This window comes from Parasteatoda tepidariorum, chromosome 10, assembly GCF_982258835.1.
Source record: "Parasteatoda tepidariorum strain Cologne lab strain chromosome 10, Ptep-v5.0, whole genome shotgun sequence".
Classification (NCBI taxonomy): domain Eukaryota; kingdom Metazoa; phylum Arthropoda; class Arachnida; order Araneae; family Theridiidae; genus Parasteatoda; species Parasteatoda tepidariorum.
Window position 1 is genome coordinate 81,041,402 of NC_141764.1, and position 27,838 is coordinate 81,069,239.

Genomic DNA, 27,838 nt, shown 5'->3' on the forward strand with positions numbered 1-27,838 from the left:
AAAGTATTTGTATACCGTAAACCATGGCGAGTCTACCCATTTTTTCAGTTTGTCAACTTTCAAGTGGTCAAACTTTTGTAAATATTAAAGAAAAAAGGCTTTTAATAGGTGTTCCGGAATCGCTATTTATCCCTCTTTAAAGCTGTGAAATCGATTTTAGAAAATATTAACAGTTACGCTGTTACTGTATATTTTTATAGAACTGCTGACAAATCTCTCGTATGGGGCGAGTCTACCCATTCTACTAAAATGAATGTTAACATTGTAAATAATCAAATTTTACTATTAAATTGTTATTTTAGTTACTATATAGGATATTTATGAAGTAAAATTCATAACTTTATTATGTATTCCATTTTTTTATTCATAAAATAACACAAATTGAGTATTTGATTGATTATCACATTTTGATCACAGTTTTGTTTTTATAATCATTAACATTATAAAATAACATTTTTTTGTGATTATTGTTGATAAAAATAAATTAAAATTAATATAAATTTACAATTAAATAATTAATAAATAATAATAATTAAAGATTATTAACAAAATCGAAATTCAAACATTGGGAATCATGAAAAATCCTTTTCCCATTCTTTTGCGAGGTGTGATTTTTCTTACAATGTTTTCTCGTTGAATGAGCTCTCGATCTTCGACAGTTGGCCATCGCCAAGCTTTCAGTGTACGTTCCATAAAGGAAACTAATACACCTTCAGGATTCATGTCAATTATTTGACCTGGTGAAAGAACTTCATCGAATTGATTTATAATCACAAAATTGTTGTTTTCCAATGTAATATTCTCGTCAACTTGGCCAGAATCTTTTTGTTCAGGAGCGACTTCTCCTGAAGATGAGAAATTGTAACTAACATTTTGAGCTGCCTTTCTGCGCCGTTTATTTTGGGGAGAATCTTTCAGTCTAAGAGCGACTTCTTCGTCTGAAGATGTGTCAATAGAAATTACGCCTTGTGCTTTTTTTTTTAACCCGCTTCTTTCGTGAAAAACCTTTTTTTTTTAGGAACGACTTCATCTGAAAAGGTGACATCAGAAGTCCCCTTTTTGACTTTCTTTTTGCTGCCCTTCTTCTGCAAATTTTTGGGTTTTTTCACAGCTGCTTCGACATCTTCAGCCCGAATACTTTTTCCTGGGGCTACTTCCAATTTTCGCTTGCGTCTAGAAACTGGTTTAATTCCTAAATTGATTTCCTCTATCTTCTTAATGAATGCTTCACTTACAAGGTTTTTATCTGGATCAGAAGGACAAACTCGCGTTAAAACTTCAATTTTATTCAGCGGATAAATACCAGCTTTGCGAAAACCTGATATCAAATTTTTAGCCGCATTTGGAGATAACAATCGCATGGCTGAGTTCAGTAAACTAGCAATTCTATCTTTGGGCAAAACCGAAAATTTTCTACCTTCATCTGTTTCTTTCCACTCGGTCAACATTTTTCTCCACGCTATTTTTAAAGGGCGAAAAAAAGCGACGTCCAGAGGTTGAGTAGCATGTGTCGTGTTTGGAGGGAGGCAGATAAATGCAACATTATTTTTCGCACAGTACTTCAATATTTTCAAACTAATATGACTGCTCAGATTATCGCCAATAATGATTTTTTTCCATCAAGTTTTCGCAGTCGAGGAACCAAGAGAGAGAAAAACCAATCTTCTAAAGTTACGCCGTCAAACCATCCATGATCTGTCCTGCTATATCTTGCTCCTTGGGGACCATTATCTGTCCACGTGCATTGCAAGAAAACATGACAGAAATACTTGCTTTTCTACTGTTTCTAATAAGTTCTGGGTACTTTGTTCCTCTGCAACATAAAATTTTCTTTCTCCCAGGATCGTCAGAAATGTTTGTTTCGTCGTAGTTCCAGATATTTTCTGGTGGGACTCCTTCAAGCTGAGTACCCAAGTTTTCAAAATATTTTTCATAATCCTCAACTGATACAGAAGGCCGGGCTCTAGATATGTTACAGGCGAATCTAAAAAAATAAATTTTTGGAAATTAGAAAGGTTTACAGATTAAAGATTTATTAACGTTCAAATTAAATTTTACCTCTGAGACACTTTTTTATGTCTGCTTAAAAATCTATGCGCCCAATCTTCTACAGGCAAATTTTTTTTGAATTTTAGGACTGTGCGATTTTGAATAACCTTGCACTATATAGCGAAAGTCGTCAATAGACACTGGAAAGCCATTGTCTGACAAAATTATCAAATGAGCTGCGAACATATCCTCTTGTTCCTCAGTAAAAATCGTTTGCCCACCAGTGTTTTTATGCTCTTCTGGTTCCCGGTGACAATATTTTGAAAGAGTTTTTCTCATTATTTTCAATTCGGCTGCGGCATCTTGAATTGTTATTTGTTTGGCTTTTATCCTTTGGATAGCTTTTTCCATCTCAGGTGGCATTTTTTTGTAACATTTAAATCCATTTGTTTTGCGAATATAATTTCGAACCATCTGTAATAATAAATAATAATTTATTTAACTTGCATTAAATAAAAAAAGTTAATTTTGTATTATAAAAATTGAAAAAATAGATAAAATAAACATATTTTATATTTAACCTATAAATTTTCTTATTAATGATAAATTTATCAATGCAGAATTAAAGTAATATACTCAAATTCATTTAAAATGACTTAATTTTAATATAAACAAAGTTCTAAATTATATTATTATGCTTTATTAAAACTAAATACGAATGGGTAGACTCGCCCCGCGAATTCTGGCTTTTTGTTTACAACAGCAAAACTTACATTCTTTTTTTTTTTCATATAAAATTAATGTAATCTTAGTCTTAGATAAGTTTATCACTTAACCGAAGTGAAAATAGTAATAATAATAATATACTTACGGAGCACCAACTAAAAGTTTGCTGATTTTCAATACAAATCTCTCAAAAGACGTTTGAACAGGTCGGTTAAAAAGACACCAAATAAATAAAAACGTATCAAACTACTACAGCGCCATCTTCCTTAGAGTCTGAACTTAGTCTTCCGTCAGTAAAAAATTTTTTATTTGTAATTTAAAATAGTGAAAATTAAATAAAACTAAAATAGGTAGACTCGCCCCGGTTTACGGTACTCCATTTCAAACCCAAAACATATTATATAACTATCTGCATTTGATTTGAAAAGAACTTTCCAAAGATATCAAAAGACAAACAACAATTGCTAAAGAATGCGAAAATGATCTTTAGTTAATGTATATGAATAACAGAACTAATCTTGTTCTGGAGAGAATAATATCAGTCAAACATTTAAGTGAAAAAAAAATTTTTTTTATTATTTTGCACCAGTTCTAAGCCTCTTTCCCCCCTTTTTTTATCTAGTACTAAAATCACAGATAATAATCACAGATTATTCGAGGTACAAAATTAAATAAATTAATAACAGACAACAATCGTACAATACAATAAATAATAATCTTACAATATTTTCTAGAACAAGAGTCACAGCAGGATTCTCACAGCAGTTTAACTTTTATATCACGCAAATTTTGCAGTTTAGCAAGTGCAAGGTATATTCTTTTTTTAGAAAAAAAAATATAAGTGTAAGTGTGTCTTTTAAAAATTTCTCTTCTTCAGTAGTCAGTGTATAAGACCCCAGCTATGCATTACCTTGGGGTCAAGTGCCTGCTACTAACTTAGGATGAAAAAAGGATGTAAAATAACAAAATCAAAAAAATGATTCTGTAAAAAAAGTTAAGCACATTTCTGTTACAATACTAATTCAGCATTAATTTGTTCTTCAGAGTAAATCGGAACGATAAAGAAGAGATAATTTTTTTCTCTCTCCACTCCCTTTCATTTAAAACATGTTTTGGACATTATTTTTTTCAAAAAAATTTCTTTTCTAGTGAATGAAATTTTAAATACAAAGATTTTTTCAAAATCTTGTGTTTGTATAAACGTTGTACGTACTATACTAAAAAAAAATTTAGGTATATAAAAACAATTAAGAATCCTGGAATAGTTTTTATATTCAAATGACGGTGACAATCGATTTGCTTAACAAAAATTACACATTTGTTGGAAATAAAATAATACTTAATAATGTTAATGATCAGGAATAAATAAAGAGAGTAATTAACATTATAGAAGATTACGATTGAGGATAAAAACTATTTTGAAATAGTTACATTTTAATTAGTTATTATTTAATTATGTGGCACTCCTACCATTGCTATTAAAATATAGAGCTCTGAAAAAGTGGGCTAGGTGCTTGGCCATGTTTAGGGGTGTGTGCCACACAATTTTAACCACAGTCAGATGATGTGAACAGCGCCTGAGCTGGTACCCCACTCTCTAAACTTCTGCACCACAACCAACAAGAGGGCTTTTAGCCATAACAAATTTTACATGCACGTTGCTGTGTATACATGCTGACTGTTTTGTTGGTCGCTAGGATTGAACTCACTACCTGAGTATCACCTTAACTGATTGTACCACCATAGCACAAGTATAGGTGTACATATAAAGCTAAACTAAAAAGTAAGGAGAAAAGTAAATTGCTTACTGGCATCTCGAAATTTGGGAAGCCACTTTTGACGAATAACAGGAAGAAGATTAAAATAAATTTTTGATTCATCAGGATTTTTCCAAAAACCATGGAATATGTTAAAATATGATTGCATGTTTATAATTCCCATATTCTGCATCTTCTAACTGTGTTTCTAACCAAGACTCTTGTTCTGCAGCCAAAACAGGAACCTATTAAAAATAAAAGAACAAAATTTTTCAGTTACTTTAAAAAAATTACACCTGAAAAGAATCTGATTCAATAAAAATTCAAATAAGTTTTTACAATAACAGTGGTCACCATAACAAAAAAAAAAAATAATAATAACAATAAGCAAAATTAGTACCTTCACAAAAATATCTCAAGTAAAATTTAAACCATCACAAAAAAATACTAAAATAATTTTGTGGTAAAATATATTTCAGATAAAATTATTCTCTTTCACAAAAACTTACGAATGTGGTAAAATTATTACAAAAAAATTTAATGTAAATAAAATTTTTCACATAAATAGGCACCCATATTGAAATTCTGGATTGGTATGAGTCAAAATATTTAAAGACAAGTTTATAACAGAACTTCTACCATCTTCAGGGGTCTGTCTAGGTTTTTCTGAGAGGTACCTATTTTGTGAAAATTTAGACATAATTTGTGAAAAATTTAAAATTATATAAAAAAAATCAACACAAAAATATGGATTTATCGTTTCTTAAGGGATACAAAAACAAAATTTTAAGAAAAAGTATTTTGTGAAACTACCGTTTTTCCTTCAGTTGAATTTGTGAAACTACCGTTTTTCCTAAAGTTGAATTTGTGAAGGTACCGCTAAAAGGTAGTAAATTCGGCCTGGACAGACCCCTGATCTTAGCTCATAGCATCTTCATTTCCAATTAATAATTATACAGGCTGTTTTATTAAAAAATAATAGTAACTTAATATAGATTGCTTTGTATACAAACTGTTCCGTTAAAAAATAGTGATGATACTACTTAAGCAACTATGTCTATAAATTAATTGTCTATTAAATCTCATATATATTTAGGACACATGTCTCATATATATTTGTATATCTCATATATATTTGTTACATTCCTGAAAACAAACTTGTTTTATTGTTCTGAAGATGGAATGATGTATGTTAACAAGAAAATTTCAAAACAAATTTAAGTAACTGGATATGGTTTAAATAGAAAACATTAACATTAATTGTACATCTGTGCACATGAAATATTAATTTTAAACATAGTATAAAAATAATTGTTTTTAAATTTTATTTTATAATAAAGTCAATTATTACACAGTAGGGAACCGATTATCCGGAATGATCGGGACCATCGCTATTCCGGATAACTGATTTTTCCGGTTTTCTGAATCGCTACAAAAAGCCGTTTTTTTTTATTGTCAAACTCAACGAAAAAAAATATATTTGGAAATAATCTTAAAAAGAAGAAAAAACAATGAAGTAATACACTAATGATTGTTTCCAAAATGATGGTAAGGTCTAATCTTTCAGAAAAAGAAAGAAAAATCTTATGAGGAAAGAAACATTTTTTTTTTTAAAAAAATGGCGGGAAAATTTATCGAATTTCGTTCCGGTTTCTTGGTTTTCCGATTTCCGGATAACGGGTTCTGTACTGTATTAATGCCTGAAAAGAAAAAAAAAACAAGAACAACTTAAAACAAAGTCCTTGAGTAAAATGAATAAAAACTGCGATTAATATGAATTCAACTGATCTCAATAGATACGAAAATTATACTAACCAACAGCAGCGTCTCTGCATTTTCGATACAAAACAAGAGAGCTTCTCTGCAATTTTGGCACATAACAAGCAAATGCTGCACTCAAACGGCTAATACTCAGCAAATATTTTGTAACTGTATCAGTGTTTATTGCATATCCCTTCAATATTTGAGTTTAGTGCAAAATACATTATTCGTGCAGTAAACTAATGCTGGACAAATAATTGCAAAGACAAATAATTTTTTTATAAGACCTTGATAAAGTCTTATAAAAATTTCTTTTATAAGACCTTTTATATATTTTTTAAAGTTATTGTTAATTAAAATAGTAATACAATGTCTCTATAAGGGAAAAATATTTTCTAAAAACTAAGAAAAGTCTGTTGAAGAATTCTTGTTACAATTGTATCAATTACCTTAAAACCAGTAGTACATATTACCAGAATTAATTAAGCATCGGTATATGACGATTTCCCATCAACCTCATGAAGGAATAAAATAGTCTATTAACATTAAGTCTGTCCCCAATAATAAGGCAATGTTATAATTAAAATGTATCATTGTTTCTTCAGTTCCCACTGACAACAAGATTATGTGGAAAATTGAATTATTTAACAATTATACAACATGTTTTGAATAATATTGATACACAACACAGTAAAATAATAAAACACTTATTTATTTAATGAAATGTTTTAAAGAGGTGGGATTAGTGTGCAAGATTCTGTTTAAATTCTCCTGAAACTTGATCTGCGCAGACAGCAGCCTCATCTTTAACATGTGTTCTTCCACGTCCCTCTCCTCTTTACTCTTTAAAACTTGAATTTGCGCAGACCGCAGCCTCATCTTTAACATGTGTTCTTCCACGTCCCTCTCCTCTTTACTCTTTAAAACTTGAATTTCCAATCTGTATTTTTCTTCAATAGAAGAAGCAGCCTTTTGGGCTGCAGAGGGGGCATATTTTTTCCTCTGCTTTCTGAACATGGAATAGGTGGCTTTTAAACTGGCTTTTGCAGGAGTTTCCTCCGTTCCTGCCACTGGTGTTGGAGGACATGGCGTTACGGTCACACCATTTTGTGATTCTTGATCCTGTAATATTCAAAGTAAATTTGACACAGTGTTAAATTATGTGAAAATTAAATGTAGATACATAGTTTATTTTCTAGTGATTTGTTAAGATATTCGTCAACACATGATTTATTTTCGTTATGATTTATAGTAATGTAGAGATTAATAACTGTTTTTTAAATATCTATAAAATATTTTAAAAAGCAAATTAATTCTATTTTTGTTCCACTTTTTCTTTCACATTAGATTGATTTATTCACTAATTTGAAACACTGTGACAAATAGCCAAAATTTGAATAGCAATTTCTTTCAATATTAGAAAATTAATACTTTTCCTTGAAACGGTACTGAACTAAATAAATCAACTTGGTTTAAATTCGAGTAAGTAATAAAATTTTTGTTTGAGAAGCATTAGATGAGTTACATAATAAAATGAGAGTAACAATGTATTGGTAAAAATGTTAGAAAACTTTAATATAAATAACAAATCTGACAAACTAAAAAAAAAATTATGATTTAAAGGGGACTGCTACCCTTACACGCAGCAGAAAAGGGTGTAAAATCCACGCAACATATTAAAATTCATCCCAAAATAAAACATCCTTTTTTTATCTTTTTTGGATATCTCTTTTTTCACTTGAAAATTACAAGCCCACTACTTTTAATTCTTTCAGTCAAAATTTAACTTGTCCGCAATTAGCATTATAGTTTTCCATTCTTGTAACAAGTATTTACAAAATGAATGGAAAATAATAGCATAAAACAAATCAAATTTAAAAGAAATTTTCTAAATAATTCTTTTGTATGAAATAAACACAAAAGCAGCAAATAAATGAATTATATACATTGCAAAGCCTTTTAGTTTTAGCATTAAAGTACATGAATGACTGATTCAATATATATTACAGTGCCAAGGACAGCTTTTAAGTTTTTACAAAGTCTGAGCCATAAATAAATTGGTTTAGAAAAGAATGATTTCACAGCCCCAACATATTTCAAGGTAAAACAAAAACTGAATAGTTAATGAAATTTTCCTTAGATGCTGAAAACCTTAGCTGCGCCATTGAAATTAAGCAATGCAAATATATTATACATATGTAGCATAATAATTACGAGGCATAATTATTTAATCCAGAATTATTTGCTAACAATAAAAACAATACTTACTACTGTTTCATCTAAAGCCTCGCCATCTATAGTAAGAATGATTTCAGGTTCAGCTTCACCTAAAAATTAAAAAAGCACACTGATTAGTAATATTCAAAGAGCTTAACATTTAAGAAATTCATTAAACCAAAAAATTAGAATCGCCTAGGCCCAATAGGTTCGGGTCAAGGGCCCTCAAAAATAGTAAAAAGTCCACAATATTACTATTTTTTTTTTTTTTTAAATACTGAAAGAAACAGCTTTTCTCAAAAAAATGCATTTTTTATTTCAAATTTTCTTTATAGTGTGATAAACAAACCAAACTCGTGTAAACCTTGCAAGAATCAAATTCGAAAGTACATCGAAATTTGAATTGGTGCAAATTTTACGTCAACGGCTTAAGTGAATGCACTTAATATGAATTTATATTTAAAAGAGTTTTTAATTTTCTATGAGTAGATATAATTTTGGCCCTTTTGGATATTTTTTGCGTGTATTTTTTAATAAAAATTATAATTAATAACCTTAATATCTTAGCATACATGCTGAACTTATCGTTAAATCTAATGAAAAGTCGGCTGGGTTTGTGATGGTTTAAGTACTAAATAAAAAAATAATTACAGCTTACAATAAAAAGCAATCCAGCTAATCAGTGACTTTTAGCAATGCTCACTGATTTCAATTGTTTGTGGTCCCCAAACTATTCTTATGTTGGCACAACATTGTTTTGCTATTTTATATTTTGCTTTAATATTCAGAGGTGTAAACTTCATTTTAGAAAAATAATCTTCAATAGTCTGTTTTCAAAATTTCTTAGAATGTTTCTCTTGAATCATGCAGTTCAATAGGTTCTTTTTTATTATTAGAACTATTCTTCAGAAATTTAATTTCAAAATATTTTGTAAGGGGCCCGATAAATTTGGTGGGCCTTGGGCCCACAATGTCCCCACGATTCTGCCACATGGATCTCAACAAGAAATAAAACATAGCTTAGTAGCAGGGTTGGGTTTTTGACATGACAGTGGTAAAAACCGTGTTTTAACCGGTAAAAACCTACTGTTTTCTCTAATTCATGGCATATAGCAGGCAATATATTATTTTCACATAATTGCCTTTACAAATGAATGTTGTAAATGATTGCTATTGATTCTGCAACTATATACATGTATTCTTATCGAAGGATATACATTCATATAGAAATATTGTAATATACTTATTGAAAACAGTGATACTTACTTTTATCATTGTAGCTTGATTTGCAAAGGATTCAAAATTTTGCACTTCTTAATTGTTAGAAATAAACAAACAAACAAAAAAGCTTGGAACTATTAATAAATTCAAGAACTAAAAAGAAGAATTTAAAATTTGGCATTTCTTAAATATTAGATATAAGCTAAACAAAACTTTCAAAGCTTGTAACTACTAACAAAACTCTAAGTCAAGAATGACTTAACATTCTTCAGTAATGTAATATGCCAAACAAAATTATGCTTGGAAATGTTTAAAATTTTGTTTAGTATCCTAATATTTTACTTCAAATAGTATGTTTTGATATAATCATGTTGGGAAAATGCCAGAATCTGTTCTTAAATATCTTTTAACAACTTTTTTTCTAATTTTATTGCCCAAAAAATGAATTAATTTTTAATTATAAGCAGTTAAACTCAAAAATACAGTTTTACCAAAACTATGGGTTTTTGACAGAGGGTTTTTTGACATGACGGTAAAAACGTGTCAAAAACTTGCCAACCCTGCTTAGTAGTTTATCATCATAATAAATTCAAATATCTTATGATGACATGTGAGATTAGCATGAAACCAATAAATTATAACACAAAATAACAAGGCTTTCATAGAAATATCTACTCACTATACTTAAACGATTTCTTGAGCATGAATTTTCAATAAACATCATCCACGTACAGAAAAATATTGAAATTTGACCCTCATATGATTTTTTATATTTAAAAATTAGTATGATAGATAAAACAAACAATAATAACAATCAGATATATAGAATTAAATGTGCTAATTAGTTCCACTAGGATATAAATTAAATTGAGTGAAGTGTTCAATGGTTAAAATATTTTTGAATTATATCAAATGGCACTCTGAACTCATTCGATATATTTCAATAAAATTATTAACTATATTGATATTTTACAATCAGATAAAAAAAAGCAGAGAATCGAAATTTACACTTTGCATTTTATAACTTCGTTTTTATTTTTCAAAATAATAACTAAACTTGCATCTATTGAAAATTACTTTACAAATTATTCATAGAGCGCCAGTATAAATATTCTCTGAACATTAATTTTTAATACATATGTTATAACTCAAAATTATAAAATAATACTTACTTTCTATATCCATGTAATCATTATCGTAACTTGATCTCAACGGATAAGTTAATAGAGGCATCGATAGATATCCGTTAACTGGGGGCATGCATTTCCTCCTACCCCAGTTAACCTGATATGCTGCCTCGCCCTAGCAGCTTTTTTATTTAATTTCTTTATATATTGGAGTAGCACTGTCTTAATTGTATTGCAGTTCGAGGATTTACTCCAGGAGTTTTGTTAAACTCAGCTTTTTTACAAGATGTAATTTTATTTGTTTTCTATTATTGAAAGCTTCGGGTCCACTAGCTGCATCGGCAGTTCTTTCTCAGTCACTGTAAAATATAATTTTTGAGCCATTTTAAAGTAATAGAAGTAAAGACGAAAAAATGAAAAACTACGAGTAATCGAGCATGCCACTTCAGGAGTAAACAAACAAGGCGGTTATCACGTGTCTCTTCGTAGGAATATATGTCTCTTCGTCTCCAATAGGGAAATGCCTGTAACTGCCGGTCAAGTAACCCACAGTTAAGAAACCGACGGTCTAAAAATAATGGTGGAATTGCTTTTGAACTCTCGGTCAAAGTTTCCAATCCGGGGGTTTCGGAATTGGGAGTTACGCGTCAGGTCAGAGTCAACAGTGAATACGGGGGTAAGTGAACTAACTATAAGGGATAACTAACTACCTAACTTACGCATAAGTAAAAATTGTAGTTCATATAAGATATAAAATGGATTAAATTATTCACCTGGCATTGCATGAATAAGATCACCACAAACAACAAAAAACCGAGGTTTTGGAGATAGATTATTCTCAGTCCTGATAGCTTTCCTTGTCAATTCCATTTCTATTTCCCAGCCAGGATTTGGTCGTTTTTTAATATATTCCTCAGTCATACCTAGTTGTGTATCTGCGCCCTGTATGAAGCAGAAAGGTCAATTCCACTCACTATTACTTTCTATAAAATATTAAATAATACACATTATAAGAATTATACAACTATTAATGTAATTATATTTAACCACAAAGAAAAAATACAAATCAGAAAATGAATATAACAGATAAAAAAAAAATTTATAATTTCATTATGCAAAATTATAAATGCATTGTACAAAATTATAATTGCATTGTACAAAATTATAAATGCATCGTTGCAGTGAACAAAAACTCTGAATGACTTTTTGTCTAATGATCAGATTTTCACAAACTAAAACTTAACGGTTTGAAAGCAAACGTTAAATATTTTAATCAATTTTAGAGCAATATTTTAAGTAACAAAATCAGATATAAAAATGTACTTTCTGAGAATAAATTTACTTTCTTTTTTCTTTTTACAGATATGGGGTATTCTTCCAAATCTGGCAGATAATCTTGAGACTTGAATTATGCGTGGGCTGCCATGTGGGAAATATGATCCGAATAGTTTGGACAGGAAAGTGGTCGAATGTTTAGAGGGAAAGTTAGAAAGTTCAGTTATTTCAAAAGTTAATTATTAAATAAATTCTAAACCTCGTTTTTAAATGACAATAAAATATATTCAGACATCTAAAAATGATGTTCCAACTTAAATTCAGAAAAAGTTGCATTAGTATTTTGTAAAACCTTACTTAGTCATTTTAGTTATTTTTTAAGACAGCATTAGATTTTTAATTAATTAAACTTTTAATTAATTAAATACATAAATTAGACTTTTAATTTGTCCTCATAAAACCATTTAGAAAAGTATATTAATCCTAATCATAATAATTCATTTTGTCAAGAGAATACAAAGTTACAATACAATACCTTTAAGAAATCCAGGAAAACTTTAATTAGAAGAAAGACACAACAGGAAGTTTTTCTTCAGATATTTGGCCCCAGTATCTTTTGATCAACATTTTAAAACTGAGAAGAAATATTTTAGATATTTTTGGTTAGAATATGAGGAATTTAAATCAAGTGAATTGTTAAATAAAATTAAATTTTTGCTTCATGATTTTGGACTTTTTCTATATTTAGATCACCTTAGAATTTTACCATTTTTGTATGCTGGTTTGGTTTTCTATTTTTGTCTTAAAATAGCATATTTCATCACCATAGGTAAAATAGCATATTGTAAACATGACACATTCTTTGCATAATTTTTTTTTATTTAAATTGGTTTTATGACCTGTTTTTTAAAAAGAAAATCTAATAGAGACATGTAAACAGACCAGGGAAAATGTGTATGGACCAGGGTTGGGTTTGGAAAGTCAAAAACTGGTTTTCCTCAAGACAAATATGTCTCGAAAACAGTCTCTATCTGACAAAAACTGTTAAAAATCTGAGGCAAGTTTAATTATCCGCCATTGGGGGACATTTTATTAGAATATATGTTACATAACTGTTTAAATCATTCATAATACTTGCATTATAATTAATACCTACTATGTTTCATATTATATATAAGTAATGTATGAAAAATGAAGCTAAAAATATTGATATTATTATTAACTGCTTTTTCAAAAGAAAAAAAATTACTATTTATACTTTACGGTTATCATTTAGAATAATATTACTACTCAGCTTATATAGATAACTAAGTGCTTAAATCAACTTAAATATAGATTTTAATTCCTTTATGCTATGATTGAGGTAGATATTGTAAGATTAAGTAAAACTGAAGTGGTCTCTAATAATACAAAATAACAACTATTTAGCAAAAGGAATTATTAGCTTCAATATTTTATTTAATTATTATCCATATTTAGTAGAATTTTTAGAATAAATTTTAGCTTGTTACAATAGATTTAATTTAATTATGCATGATAATTAATATTTATAATAGATAAGTGATTTTTGATGAAGAAAGGGGTTTAATGTCAAAGTAATTAAAGAACACAAAAGATTGATCACTTTTAAATATATTCAAATAACTTTTTGTGTATAAAAGGTAATAATTATTTTCCTCACAAAATTTTAGGTTTTTAACAATTGAAAGAAGATTGATTCAAAAAGATTGTTGACATGACAGTTATAACCAGATAAAACTGTCAATTGCCAAAAATTTTTCAACCCTGGTATGGACTAGTAATATCTTTTGAATACTAGTCCTTATATTACAACAAAAAATTACAATCTCAACCCGATTATGTTTGTAACAAAGATCAGGAATTACTAGTGATCAAATAATTTGATTACATCATCCATATGGGGCATCACTGGATGTACTTCACTATAAAAAATTTTAATATTTGCAAATAATGTGGCACAAATTCATTTACAACGATTAAAATTGTATACTCGAAAAAATTCTACACTAGAAACTCAGTTACTCACAAGCTATTGTCAGGAAGTCACCAAAACTTAGCCATTAACACGGGTACAGAAATTTTCATAGACCCTCATTGAAAAAGGTTGTGCACCACAATTTTAATTTTTTTTGTTATATATTTCTCACTGAAATTACAGCATCATGAAAAATTTTATATATAATCTTAAACAACTGTATAAATGCTTTAGTTTTTCAATACAAAAACGTAGAAACAGTATATTTACAAAAACAACACAAAGGACAAACCAATTACAATGAATATTAATAACACTAGAAATCATTGAAAATAAAACAGGATTTTACAGGAAAATTCAAAAATGCAGATACTAACTCCACTCTTTTATTCACATGCAAATAAAAATTCTTCGCTCAATTTAAAAACCGTGTTTTTAATTTTAAAAAGAAAAATAACGATTTCAAGTAAAGTTAATTTCAAATAAGTTAAGGTCGCAGGGCTTCTACTTTATCTGATTTGAGAAGAGTGATTTACGTCACTAATGCTTCTTTTTTTTAAGGAATATCAGATCTTGCATTGTCTTTAGTAGTCCAGAAATAGGCAGCTTAAAACTTTCAAATAAATAGAAACCAATCTACTAACTTTAAATTTGATCAGATTCTAATTAATTGTAATTTAAACATTTACTAATAATATTCAATGTAATATTAGGAATTGCATTGCATGGTTGAAATTTATTTTTTAATGTTTGTAGTGATAATAAAGAAGTGTATTTCGCTTGAAATAGTATTTTTAGCTTGAAGTATATTTAGCAGATTTTAATTGCTTTTGATAATATTTTTAACAATCATGTAATTACCTTGAACTTAGATCGATAAAGTCTTATCTCATTTCTGAAAAATAAAATTAATTACACGATAACGATTCTTTACTCGGGTTGACTGATCTATTTAATTTTATTATTTTTTTTATTAAAAAAAGCTTTCTTGTGATATTTCTTTATCAATCAGATATCATTTTGATGTCTTTCAAAATAATAAAAAAAAAATTATCTTTTGTAAAGTCCTTTATGAATTGTCTTTTTTATTTCTAGAACTTCTTGAAACATCAGAGGGTTTAAGATTTAGCTGATTTAAAAGATTTTTTTTTATTTCTATTTAAAAAATTACAATCGTTTGTAAGTATGCATAAAATTTTTCATACAACTTTTCATTTTCCTTCTCTTTATAATTAAAAAGAATATTTTAAAAATAAACGTCAGATCTTTTTAAATTTTACTGTAAATAATATGTTATGAAAAAAGGGGGATATTATTTTGTAATACAAATTATTCTGAAAATAAAAATTTAAAAAATTACAGGTTTGATCGTAATTAAGTGCGAGAAATTAATGCGTATATTTGCATTCAATTGCTTGTTAATATTTTTTTAATCTGAATTAAGAGAAAAACTGTAAATATTACAAAAACAAAAGAAAAAAAGAATTTTTTTAATAAAATATTTTGTATTATACATAATGTGCATTCAGGAATATTTTTCTAAATATATATTCTGACATTGATAATCAAAAAACAGCTTATTTTATTATATTCAGTCATACAATTATATATTGGGTCTTTGCCAGGATTGGCATGACTTAAATTACTTGATATAAATCATTATTTAAATTGTAATTTAAATAAATTGATATTTTTAAAAAAAAATTATTGATTGAAGCAACTGTGTTTTCTTTAAAGCTATTAATTATAACAAACTGAATCTTTTTCAAAAAAAGTATTTTTAAAGTCTTTTTTCATTGATAACGAAGGTAATTCGCTAAGAAATAATGAATATATATATATATATATCAGGGTTGGCAGGTTTTTGACATGTGACAGTTTTTGACAGTTTAAACCATGGTTTAAACCGTCACGTCAAAAACCTCACTGTTGAAAATGTCAAAAACCTATATTCATATGTGAAATTTAATTAATACATAAAATTTATATATTTTTTTTATAAAGGATAGTGTTTCTAAATATGTTCTAGAAAAAATAAATTTAAAATTTTGAAGAAACACTTATATTTTGAAAAGTAACCAAAATCTTGTACTTTTGAAAGCTCACATCTTCTGTAATATTATGTTTTCATTTTCATGTGTTATTGAAAATCTGCAGTGATATTATTAAGAAATTTATTTAAAACCAAATTTAGTGTATAATATAGATTATACTAAAAATTAGACATTTTTAAAGATAAACATTAGCAGTTTTGTACATTAGACATCTTTTACAGAAAAATCTTTTAAACAGGTTGATACATTCACAATCAGGGAATTTTTGTCTATTTTTAGCTCTTCTAAAGTAAACTGGGGGGAGGGGGATTAGTGAACCGCTTTCAACATACTTTGTTTGGTGGTGGAAAAATGTTCAAAACTAGTTATGTGCTACCGTATGCTGCGAGGAGCAAATGAACTAGACTATTGAATTTTGAATTAAATTTCTACTTCCATCATTTTCATTTTGATTATGTAGTGTGATGCATGTTCCAATTTTTAAAATTATGTATTTAATTAGGGTAATTAAAAAATTTCCATAATAATTTGTTTACATATTTCATGGATCAGTGACTGTTATGTTCTTCTGTTTCATTTGACTTTTGTGATTGGTTGTTAGTTTTTCAGAAAAATCAGTAATTCTGAATTTTAAATCTTAATTTTTTTTTAATTCATAGTTAACATAAGACAATACAAATTTAAGTGCTTTCTGTTAAATACACAGAGTAGTTAGTGTCGATTTACAGTATATTCAGCCTATTCATTTACTATGCTGAAAATTTAGTTTATCCAAATACTTGTGAATTTCATTTTGCTGAATACTATATAGTTTTGTTGAATATCTAAATATTCAGCTGTTGAATAATTACTTCTTACTTTCAAGATATACATTATTTGTATTCTTAATAAAAGTGGAGAAAAAAAAATTAAGAGATGAAAATTGTTTTAAAATGATAAGTGTAATAATTATAAATAAATATAATAAACAATATGAATTATATTTATCATTATTCATAAATATAACTACTTTTAAATTCAAATTAACATACTGGATAATAAAGATATTCAGTCTAACATTAAAACAATTTTTTATACACTTGTATCAAGTTAGTATTTATACAACATAACTTGTAAGTTCCTTATAAATATAAATATTAGTTAAATGTTCCTTATATGTCAAAAATGCATGGTAATAAACTTTTAATTTTCTTAAATATCAAAAAAAAAATTTTTTTTTTCAAAATATAAATATTTAAACAATTTTTGTGCAAAATTTTTCTGCACATGCATTTGAATATAAATTTCTGAGATTTTAAATCTGTTATTTTACCTTAATTTTAATAAAAAAATATTTTAAAACCTGCTGATTACCTATAGTATAATTAAATTTCCATATAATGCATGGCAACTGTTGGTAGTTTTGAAGTTTATATATTTTCTTGGCAAACTTCAGTTTTTGACGTTTTTGACGGTTTAAACCAGTATTATACCCTTGTCATGTCAAAAACCACTTTTTGACGTCAAAAACCCAACCCTGATATATATATATATATTTATATAAAATTCATTCAGCATAATATATTTTTTTTTTTATCTCTATTGACATTAATAAAAGAATTACTGTCATGAAAAAGAAATATATTTTAAGCATTCTAATATTATTCTAATAATGTTTTAATATATATATATATTTTTTTAAGATTATGGCAACCAAGTGGGGTGTAGTTAGTGCTGGTAAAATAAGCCATGACTTTGTAACTGCTGTGCAAAGTATGCCTAAAGGAGATCATGAAGTATGTCATTTTACAATGTTTTCTTTTTCAAGTATTGAGATTGTATTTCTGTGTCAGAACAAAGATAAATTTTGAATGTAATTTTATTTCTAATTATTTAATTTTAATTAATATATTTATATATATAATATAGTAAAAAATACAAAATAAAAACATATCAAGCAAAAAATTAAAATTCCAAGAATTATGTATATATTGAATTTTTATTTTTTGCTTGATATGTTTTTTATTGTTGTATTTTTTACTTAATATGTTTTATTTTTATTTAAATTTATTTTCTTCATAAGTATTTAGTCTTCCTTAAACTATTGTATTGATCTTTTTTACTTTGGCAATATTAATACAATATTAGAAAACACTTTTTTTTGCCGCTATGTGTGAGCTGACAACAAATTTATATCTTTTCCTTATATTGTTTTCCAGCTTTTTAAACTTTTAAAAATATTTTATTTATTAATAATTTTTCTTCCTCTCTTTAAATTTTTTTTTTCCCTTGTTTTTTTTTGTATTTTTCTGGCTTGTTTCTATATGTTTTTATTTATTTTATTTGCTGAAAACTGTATATAAATTTATATAAGGATATTTATTTTCAATATGATATACCTAACCTAGAGGATCTTAAACTACTTTGCCATCTATTAGAAGTCTGATACCAAAAAATTCTTACATATACTTGTACTTTTTTTTTATATTTTAGAACAAATATAAGTACTGAAGTGTCAGGAAAGTAATATTTGAGAGTTATTAGGTGTAATACACAACTGCATTCAGTGGTGCATATATCAGGTTTTTACACATTTTGGCAAAGTTCCTGAAGACTAAAATATTATTCTTTCAATTTTTTTTTATGTGTGATATTTGGAGAACTATTATAACAGTACCCACTTTTTACAATAAATACAGCATTTTTACATTTTACGGCTGTTCAACGTTGGTTATAATATAATACTTTTATGCATTTTTAAAAAGTCTCCATTCTTAGTTTATTGCAGTTGCTGCCAGAAATTTATCTTCTGCTAAAGAATTTGCCTCAAGTCATGACATTCCAAAAGCATACGGATCCTATGAAGATCTCGCAAAAGATTCTGATATTGGTGATATATATTTATTACTATTACTTCTTATTTTAATTTTATATCATTTTTAGTCCCTAACAATAATTTTTATATTGAAGAGGTTGTATATGTTGGCACTATCGCTTCACATCACTATGCTGTTGGAAAACTTATGCTTGAGAGTGGAAAGCACGTTTTGATGGAGAAACCCATGACCTTGAATGCAAAGCAAACAAAAAAACTTGTAGAAATTGCAAGGAAACAGAAGCGATTTCTAATGGAAGTAATAACCATAATTAATATATTAAGTTGACTTTATTGTAATATTAATTTTTATCGTCTTCCAATTTTTGGGTACACTCTGTTGTTATATACATTGCATATCATTTTGCTATACAAGCTCATGAAACATACAAATCTTTTATATTGTATTGACCCAGGAGTAGAATCATGTCTATTATTCTGTAACAAGATTTTTGATAATATCTAATGTTCTGCAGATATTTTCACTAGCTAAACAATTTTCACTAGCTAAATTATACTGACCATCGCCTATTAAAATCCCCTCTTTTTCTGAAAACATTTGATTTTATAAACTTGAATATCTACAATAGGGAAAAAGTATTAAACTTAATAATGCACTAAAAGCTGAATGGAATATTAAATTAGGGTGCAAAATTTCTGCTCATCAACTAACCATTGGCCCCTAAAAATTTGGACTGCTGAGTACGTTGTGTCTTTTAAAATGTTGTGTTTCAGAAATCAAATGTTTTTTCAGTGTTGGGAGTTTGCATTTATGGGAATAAAATTCAGTAAACCTTTCAGACAGCTGGTCTTGCTAGAATCGATTTGATCAGAATCTTTGTAAATGGGCTTCCCTTACAAAGTTTGACCATAGAGCTATAATTCATTAATGATATTTAAGTGCCAAAAGGCAGTTGCATATGCATATAAACATTTGGTATTAAAAGTATGGGAATGCTTCTGATATTTTAATTTTCTTATTTTGTTTACTTTTGATGTGGGTGACGTTGTTATTTATATTTTTTTTCAGTATGTTCAAAAATCTTCAGTTTCTACATTCTTTTATGGTTTTAATCACAAAAAGTTTCTTAATACTATGTCTGTTCCCTGTGGCAGAACTGTGGCGACAGTCGCAGAACATTTCAGTTTTCGCAGAAATATTTTTAATTTGAGAAGGGAAAAATTTAGGTTTTTCTTTATGTGCAATTTTTCAAAAAATGTTTTCTTTTTTCAAAGATGTCTTTCTTGCGCATCAGAAAGGAAAGAAATAATCATGACTTTTCTGTTCTCATTTAGATTTTAAAACAAAATTAGTAATGACTGAACTTCAATGACTTCAGTAATGACTGGAATCTCAAAATTAATAATATAAAATAAAAAATTCAGATATCACAAAGGTTTAAAAGATAGTTCTTTCTAGAAATTATGTTCTTTCTTTCATTTTTTTTTCTTTAAAGAACATCATATTTTACATACACTTATTTCAGTATTTCTTTTTTAAAGAGTTCTATTCCCGTGATTCAGGATTTACTGCACGGTTTTTACGATTTTTAATTTATTTACAAATTTTAATTTGTGTAATGATTTACAACATACAGAAGAGGAAATAATTACTGCATTTTCTACCTACAAAATGCAAGAATATTGTCTATAATGTTAAAAAAATATTTCTTTTACAATTAAAATTTTTTATACATGTTTATTCCATACTTTCTTCTGTAAACAAAACGTTTCTGTTACTTTAAATTAGTAACTGTTATAATTAAAAGTATCTTAAAGCTGTAATGTAGGGGTGTTAACTGCAGAATTGAATTTTGTAAAGGGTCCCATTCTCAAAAGCAAAGTTAGTACTCTCACCCTCATTTAATAAAGACAATTTTAAAAAAAATTGCAATCATGATGTTTACTATATTACTACTTTGGTAGCATTAATAGTATGAAGATTAGTACTGGGACACAGAATGAAAGGATTTCTCTTTATTCCTTGTCATGGCACTGATGAGAGCATTTGAACCTAAAGGTGAAATGTTTAGTTTTGTACAGTTATTTAGAGTTATATGATGGGGCAAATTTTAATTGGTATTTTCTTTTTATGGTTAAATGAAATAATAATTATGTAATTTGTTCTAAGTCAAGTCGAAATTGTGTTATAAAATTATTAATTCTTTTTTTAGGCATTATGGAGCAGATTTTTTCCAGCCTACAAATTTTTCATGGATCTCATTAAAAGTGGTAAAATTGGGGATGTCGTGCACATAAATGTCAACTTCGGTCAGAACCTTCTTGAAGTACCGAGGTTAATGAAGAAGGAGCAGGGAGGTGGCTCTGTCCTTGACCTTGGTGTTTACACTTTGAATGCCGTTACTATGATTTACGGTGGTGATAAACCCACAAAAGTTGCAACAGTTGGTCATTTAAGTGATGGAGGTTAGTCCAAGTTATTTTGAAGGATAAAATTTAAATTACAAGTAAATTATGAAAGAAGATAATTCTTTCTCACAAAGAATAATTTCTTTTAAAGTTTGTGTACACTTAGAATAAATAAAAAAAACAAACAGTCCCTTAGTTTACAATTTTATTTAAACTTACTATCCACATTAACGTCAGGGTTCAGTCTGGGCATAAAATTTACAAATAATTGCAGAAGCAATTCAGTTGGAATGGTCTGATAAGCAATAGAAAACATTTATAGTTTTCTTTGCCAGCAATTGATGAAATTTTGTGACTTCTTTGTTTCCTAATCAAAATACAACAAACAATGGAGTCTTATTTTCTTTTAACTTTGTTTGGGTTTTTTTTTCGAAATCGTTGGTCACTTTTGTTTATAATTATGTAAGCGAACTAATTTTACAGGTCTTTTTTCTAATAGTGAGAAGAAATTTTTTTTTTACAGAATTCTGTTTAAAATATGTTTAGCACTAAATAAAAGTTTAGTACTAAATAAAATAAATTTTATTTTATATTGTTTATTCTATACAGCAACTTTATGTATTGGAAAAAAAATTCGAATTATAAACAATTCTAATTATTATGATTTGTTACTTATTAATATTTCTCAAATTTTTTGAATTTTTCTTGTTTTCACAATTATTTTGTGTATTAATATAAAATATTTTCTGTGCATGTTGTAATCAATGAAAAAGTTAATACAATCTATTTATAAGGATTTATATTTGATCACAGCAGTATTTCTCAGTTTTGATTTTCAAGGTCATTCAACAGAAATATTTTTCGTTCAACAACAATTCTTCCAGACTTTTCTTGTATAATTTTCCTGATGTCTTACCAAAATCAAATCACCTTGTTTAAAACAAAATTGCCTATATCAATCACTGATAATATCCTCCCATAAAATTAGAACTTGCTAATTTAAAGATACTCACGAGTTGCTATGTGGTGGTCGGGAAGAATCAAAGATAGTAAAATTAAAGGAGGTGGCAGCACAATAAGAGAAGATGATGGAAAAGAATTCTATTAAAGCATAAAATCAAATGAAGAAGCAAAAGTATTGACAATGCTTGAATTTACTCAGAGTGCTCACAGAGTAAGAATATATCTGAATTTTGTTTAAATCCCCAATAGACAGGAAAATGAATTAGTTTCAGCATGGGTTCGTTAGCAAGGGGACGTTGTTATATGGTCATCTCAATAATTAGAAATCTTCAAGACCCTAACAATATTTCTGACAAATAAAAAAATTTTGTGAATCATCATCAATTTAAATTCATCGAAGTTGAGAATAAGAAAGATATAATCACTCTTTTAGTAAATATTCAACGACAAAAGAATTTTTTTCCTTATGTATGAAATTTAGAGAGCTATTGGGACTGTTCATTTTAATTTTATTCACCTTAAAAAATTTAGTCACTGCGATGCGCATGAGTTTGAGGGTGCTTAAAATTCCAATGTTTTTTCTAAAAATTTGTGTAAAATCGTGTGACCTTCATCGTGAAAGCGTATTTAAATAAATAATTTTTTTTCATTGTAACAAGTTATAAGGAAAACTTGCAAGATATTTCTTTAAAAATACCTAATATAAAAAAGAAATCACGTCAGTTTTTCTCTGATTTGGTTTTCTCTCATTATTGTGAAATGATTAAATAAATAAAATTTTTACTTAATTTGCTTGAAACTTTCTCCCACTTCTACGGCTAATATATCACATATATTTCTGAACTAAAGTGAATGCTCTTCAAAATGCCAACCTAACAACATCGTTTTGTTATTAAATAATTTTTTTTTCTAATTGTGTTATATATTATATTTAATACTAAAATTATGAAAATGATTATTTTATAATGATTATTATATTATGTATATTATTATTATATATATATACATGATTGTTTTTTTTTTTGGAACTAAAGGTGAAAATTAAAAAAAGTTTTTATTTGTTACATATCAGTGCAGTCTTACGCTGATACTGAAAGTGGTCCTTTTTTTCATTTAATGGTACTTTTAGTATTTTTATTAAATGAAGTTTTGAGCAAATGCAGATGCTATTTTGAAATTTTAGATACCAAAAAATAGTTAACATATTTTATTGGTTTAGTTGTGGTTTATAACCTTTAAACTTTTACAATAATAAAAAAGTAAATGTTAGTAATAAATATCTCATGGGTAATTCCAGGTGTTGATGCAATACAAAGTACAAGCCTCTTATACACTAAGAATCGCACTGCAAATGTTACCTCAACTCTTCTTGCACCCTGCGATAATGAACTTGTCATAATTGGAACTAAAGGAATCATTAAGGTAAGAAAAATATTTTGTCATAATTATAGCATTGAAATTTTGTTGAATTTCATAAGCATTTTTTTAAATATCTTAACCATACGTGAATATTGAGTCATGATTTGTGTTTTAGAAGATTTTGTTTTTACAGTAATTTATTTACAGATGAAATCTTGTGATTTACACAAATTGATTTTATGTGTCAAAATTGTTTTCTTTTACTAGTTTAATTACAACACAAAAAGAAGAATTGTCTTATGGATAAATTCTTTATGAATTACTTATAATTTAAATAACATTTGTAAATCTTATGTTATCAATTGAGTTCTTAAAACAATTTTTCCAGATTTTATCTAAACTTAGAAAACATTCATTTGAAAACTACTTTTCTAAAATTAAAAAAAAAATTTTTTTTGTCAGCATACCCGGTAACTAATAATTTTTTTAACATTATTTGGTCATAATAGAAATTAATCACAAAGAAATTTATTCATTTTATTTGTGAACTCTTCTGATTTGAATGAAATACTCCTGAATTTTGGTGTGATCTGCTTGAAATTGTACAAATCTAATTATTAAAAAAAAAAAAAAAGCTTTAGAATTGCTTAAGAGAATACTTGGAGTGAAAAAAAAATTTTTTTGAAAATTAACAAGTCAGTCATTTGCATAATGTCATTAATTTTTCATCTTTAAAATAATTTTCAAGGAAAAATCAAAATTTTATCTAAATCATTTATATTATGAAATTTTTTTGTAAAGATATTTTTCTGATTTTTATTTTAAAATATTATTTCAGTCATGTTTAAATATAAACTTTTTAGTTCAAGCTGACAGATAACACAGACTGCATGATAAATAAATTAGAACTGCGTGATAAAATACATTGATACCAGAATGAGGCAGAAATGTCAAAGATATTCCAATAATCAATTACTAGTAACAGTTACTCAAACAGTAATCAATTACTTTTCATTTTGATTACAACTTCGCATAATTTTGATTACTACTGTAGTTGTGGGTACAAGTAATCAAAATATACAATTACTAGTAAATACGATTTTATACTATATGTATCATTATATTATACATTACAGTTTGTATAATGATATATTTTGTATATATTTACTCACAACTTAGGTTCATATGTATGTAACTTAAATTCATGTACATATGTATTTATCTAAAATATATGTGCATACAATGTGTTTGCGTTAGCAGTGCTTGAATTGGGTTTTTACACATTTTGACGAAGTTTCTGAGGACAACATATTATTTTTTCAATAAATCTTAGCATACCATTTTTAAAACTTTGTCATCTCATAGGTAGGCCATTCCTGATTTAAACCTTTTATTTTATGTATTATAAATCAAATTTTAATTATTGATTTCTTAAATAGGTAAAAAATCCATTCTGGTGTCCGACTGCTGTTGAAACAGCAGAAAAAACTCACGAGTTCCCGTTGCCTGATGCCATACGACCCTTTAACTTCACTAATAGTTCTGGTCTTAGATATGAAGCAATGGAAGTTAGAGAATGCCTACAGAAAGGTATAGTTACGTTTTTAGGTTGTTTAAATATGTTCAAGTCATTTTAATGTTAGTAAATGCATAAGTTTTATCCCTTGACAATTCAATTAATTTTGCCCACTTGAGACTAAATGTGCTTGAAGTGCATTTTAAAAATCTTGTAATTTATTTATTTTTTAGATAAATTTTTATAGATTAGATAAATTATTAGTTCATATAGTAAATTCATAAACAGTTTTTAATTTTGAGATAATAGTGTGAATTTTTGCACTTAATTGAAGGCATTTTTACACAACAGAAACAAGTAGTATTTTAATGCTACTCAATTAATACAGTGTCTGGACTAAAATGAATACAGTATATATAATTCATTAATAATTTTACTAACACATAGTTCTCATTTTTGTATATAATTAATAAAATGATTTTTTTCTTCAGAAGCTATTCGGTTTAATTAGATAGCGATTTAAATTTGGGAAAACTGTTAAACTTTGGGAAAAGTGTTAATTATTGTTTCAGAAAAATAGTATGTTTATAGAGCATTGGAAATTTGACTAAATAAAATTTTAGCAACTTGTCAAAATTTACAAAAAAAAAATTCTTTGTCTACATTATGTTTTTTAATTCATTAAACTACTTTATTGTGTCTTTTAGGCAATAAAATAGTTTAATGAGTTTACATCTACTGCAAGTGAGATAATATTTCATAAATTATTTTCATCCATCTATTTTAACATTGGCTAAAATTTAGTTGTTCTAATAATAGTCTTTATCTATAAAACTAAAACAAACTTTTAACTATTTTTATTTTCCTAAAAAAAATTATGAACCTTCGAATTTATTTAAAATTTGTTCTTTTATAAGCTTAACCTACAAGAAGCCATATTTAACTGTGGTAATTATTATAATAAAAACAAATTGTCTATAAATTGTTTAGTAGTTTACTGTAATATTTTTTTAAATAATAAAAAAATAGGGTGTAAATATATTGGGATCAGTATATATTCTTATAGTTTCTATAGACCTGGATTCATGGGAAATTTTCCTTTAGGCTAGTTTGGCTGGCTGTTACAAATTCTGCTCCTGACTTGCTCTGACCACAGTGCTGAAATTAAATATCCTCAGTGATAGACGGATTATAAATTAGTATCTCCTAGCCATTAGGCTAACCATGAGAGGTTTTTAATGAAAGTAGGAGGAGCCAGGTTTGAATCCCAGCAACGGCTGGTTGATACAAATTCTGCTCCCGGTTTGCTCTTACCACAGTGCTGACATTAAATATCCTGAAGACGGATTATAAATCAGTATCTTCTTGCCATTAAGCAAACCATGGGAGGTTTTTAATGTTTTCCTCTCTGTGTAACGCAAATCTTCCAAGATGCTTTTCCCAATGCTTGATAGAAGAGTTCCTTTGTCTTCTGAGTTAGGCTCAAAATTACAAGATTATGGAGTTGAACATTGTTTGTTCTAAACTCAGAATTGGGTTGACTGTTCAGCGCTGATTATAAAATAAAATATATCTCACTTTTGCAAATATGTTTTAAATTTTAAAGATAATAATAATCATATCATCCTTCTTGAATAATGATATTTATTTTGATTTCAAAAAATCTGGATCTATAATTATTACATACTTTTTAATGATTAATTTATCCGAATATTAACAAAATTTATTATACTTCAAATGTTGTATTTATTTTGTTTTTATTAGCAATTGATAAACTCAAATGTTGTATTTATTTGGTTTCAAAAAGTAATTTTAATTTTAGGAAAACTGGAGAGTTCTATTTTGCCTCTTAAAGATTCAGAAACTCATGCAGAATTAATGGATGAAATCCGTCACCAAATTGGCTTTTATTTTGATGAAGATTAAATATATTTTACCTTTAGTGTTTGGAGCTATATTTAATATTGTAAAAATGTAGATATATTTCATATATCTTGCTTTAATATTTTCCTCTAAAGATTAAGTATGTTTTATACTTGAAACGTTTAACTGTTAAAGCTATTTTTATAACTCAGTCTCATGAATTGTGAAATATTTTTATACATTGTTTATATCGTATTATTTTCTAAGTTTACTCAAAAAATTATGAAAAAATTGTCATTGTTGATAAATGTTCAAATAAATTATAAATATTATTTTGTTACTTGTTTGTTATGATTGAATTAACTTAAAGATAATTCAAGACATATTTTTTTTTTTTTATGTACTAAAAGTAAAATGATTTGTACACTCCAATTTTTTATAAATGCTGACTAGTGCTATTATTTGTTTAGGGTTTGAAATAATATTTCACTGTCTGCATTTGATTTGAAAAGAACTCTCCAAAAATATCAAAAGACAAACAAAAATTGCTAAAGAATGCGAAGACCATCTTCAGTTAATGTATATGAATAACAGAACTAATCCAGTTCTGGAGAGAATAATATCAGTCAAAACATTTAAGTGAAGAAAAAAAAACTAATTTTTTGAAACAGTTTAACCCCCCCCCTTTTTTTTTTAGCTTATTCCATTTAGACTATTTTTTACATATGAATATGGTTTTAATGAGATAAAAATATTTATTTTTTTTGTAACTATCTCCTGAGGATAGATA

At 27.2% G+C, this 27,838-nt stretch overlaps 3 protein-coding genes across 14 annotated transcripts; 1 reads left to right on the plus strand and 2 right to left on the minus strand.

Moving 5' to 3' along the window:
• Window positions 1–70: 70 nt before the first annotated feature.
• Window positions 71–6,784, minus strand: LOC147803049 (uncharacterized). Of its 2 annotated transcripts, XM_087153186.1 has the most exons (4): window positions 6,288–6,784; window positions 4,524–4,717; window positions 2,059–2,463; window positions 71–1,984 (listed from the first exon to the last, which is right to left on the minus strand). In XM_087153186.1, the coding sequence occupies exons 2-3, from the start codon at window positions 4,614–4,616 to the stop codon at window positions 2,092–2,094; spliced, it is 465 nt and encodes a 154-aa protein (XP_087009312.1). In that variant the 5' UTR covers window positions 4,617–4,717; window positions 6,288–6,784; the 3' UTR covers window positions 71–1,984; window positions 2,059–2,091. The 2 variants fall into 2 exon arrangements, with proteins under 2 accessions (XP_087009312.1, XP_087009313.1); XM_087153187.1 differs by lacking the exon at window positions 2,059–2,463.
• Window positions 6,785–6,929: 145 nt separating this feature from the next.
• Window positions 6,930–14,590, minus strand: LOC147803050 (uncharacterized). 6 transcript variants are annotated; one of them, XM_087153181.1, is made up of 5 exons: window positions 14,447–14,590; window positions 12,609–12,707; window positions 11,572–11,781; window positions 8,502–8,560; window positions 6,930–7,355 (listed from the first exon to the last, which is right to left on the minus strand). In XM_087153181.1, the coding sequence occupies exons 3-5, from the start codon at window positions 11,717–11,719 to the stop codon at window positions 6,945–6,947; spliced, it is 618 nt and encodes a 205-aa protein (XP_087009307.1). In that variant the 5' UTR covers window positions 11,720–11,781; window positions 12,609–12,707; window positions 14,447–14,590; the 3' UTR covers window positions 6,930–6,944. The 6 variants fall into 6 exon arrangements, with proteins under 6 accessions (XP_087009307.1, XP_087009309.1, XP_087009310.1 ...); XM_087153183.1 differs by having other exon boundaries at window positions 11,572–11,740; window positions 14,447–14,578; XM_087153184.1 differs by lacking the exon at window positions 14,447–14,590 and adding an exon at window positions 14,121–14,393 and having other exon boundaries at window positions 11,572–11,740.
• Window positions 14,591–14,656: 66 nt separating this feature from the next.
• LOC122268241 (trans-1,2-dihydrobenzene-1,2-diol dehydrogenase) lies at window positions 14,657–27,388 on the plus strand. Of its 6 annotated transcripts, XM_087153171.1 has the most exons (9): window positions 14,693–14,741; window positions 15,165–15,248; window positions 17,806–17,898; window positions 18,881–18,992; window positions 19,073–19,236; window positions 21,152–21,404; window positions 23,608–23,732; window positions 25,109–25,259; window positions 27,008–27,388. In XM_087153171.1, exons 3-9 carry the CDS (start codon window positions 17,809–17,811, stop codon window positions 27,109–27,111), a joined length of 999 nt encoding a protein of 332 aa, XP_087009297.1. In that variant the 5' UTR covers window positions 14,693–14,741; window positions 15,165–15,248; window positions 17,806–17,808; the 3' UTR covers window positions 27,112–27,388. The 6 variants fall into 6 exon arrangements, with proteins under 6 accessions (XP_087009299.1, XP_087009303.1, XP_087009298.1 ...); XM_087153173.1 differs by lacking the exon at window positions 15,165–15,248 and having other exon boundaries at window positions 14,657–14,741; XM_087153177.1 differs by lacking the exon at window positions 15,165–15,248 and having other exon boundaries at window positions 14,679–14,797.
• The last annotated feature ends 450 nt before the right edge of the window (window positions 27,389–27,838 follow it).

Excerpts from the sequence above, each read along its gene's own strand:
- LOC122268241 (XM_087153177.1), top strand. Across the intron at positions 17,899-18,880 it reads TGCCTAAAGGAGATCATGAA|TTTATTGCAGTTGCTGCCAG; the intron begins GTATGTCATTTT and ends CTCCATTCTTAG. Across the intron at positions 25,260-27,007 it reads TAGAGAATGCCTACAGAAAG|GAAAACTGGAGAGTTCTATT; the intron begins GTATAGTTACGT and ends TTTTAATTTTAG.
- LOC147803049 (XM_087153186.1), bottom strand. The coding sequence starts at position 4,616 with ATGGTTTTTGGAAAAATCCTGATGAATCAAAAATTTATTTTAATCTTC. Across the intron at positions 2,464-4,523 it reads TCCCAAATTTCGAGATGCCA|ATGGTTCGAAATTATATTCG; the intron begins GTAAGCAATTTA and ends TTATTATTACAG.
- LOC147803050 (XM_087153181.1), bottom strand. The coding sequence starts at position 11,719 with ATGACTGAGGAATATATTAAAAAACGACCAAATCCTGGCTGGGAAATA. Across the intron at positions 8,561-11,571 it reads TCTTATTCATGCAATGCCAG|GTGAAGCTGAACCTGAAATC; the intron begins GTGAATAATTTA and ends TTTAATTTTTAG. Across the intron at positions 7,356-8,501 it reads AGGCTTTAGATGAAACAGTA|GATCAAGAATCACAAAATGG; the intron begins GTAAGTATTGTT and ends TGAATATTACAG.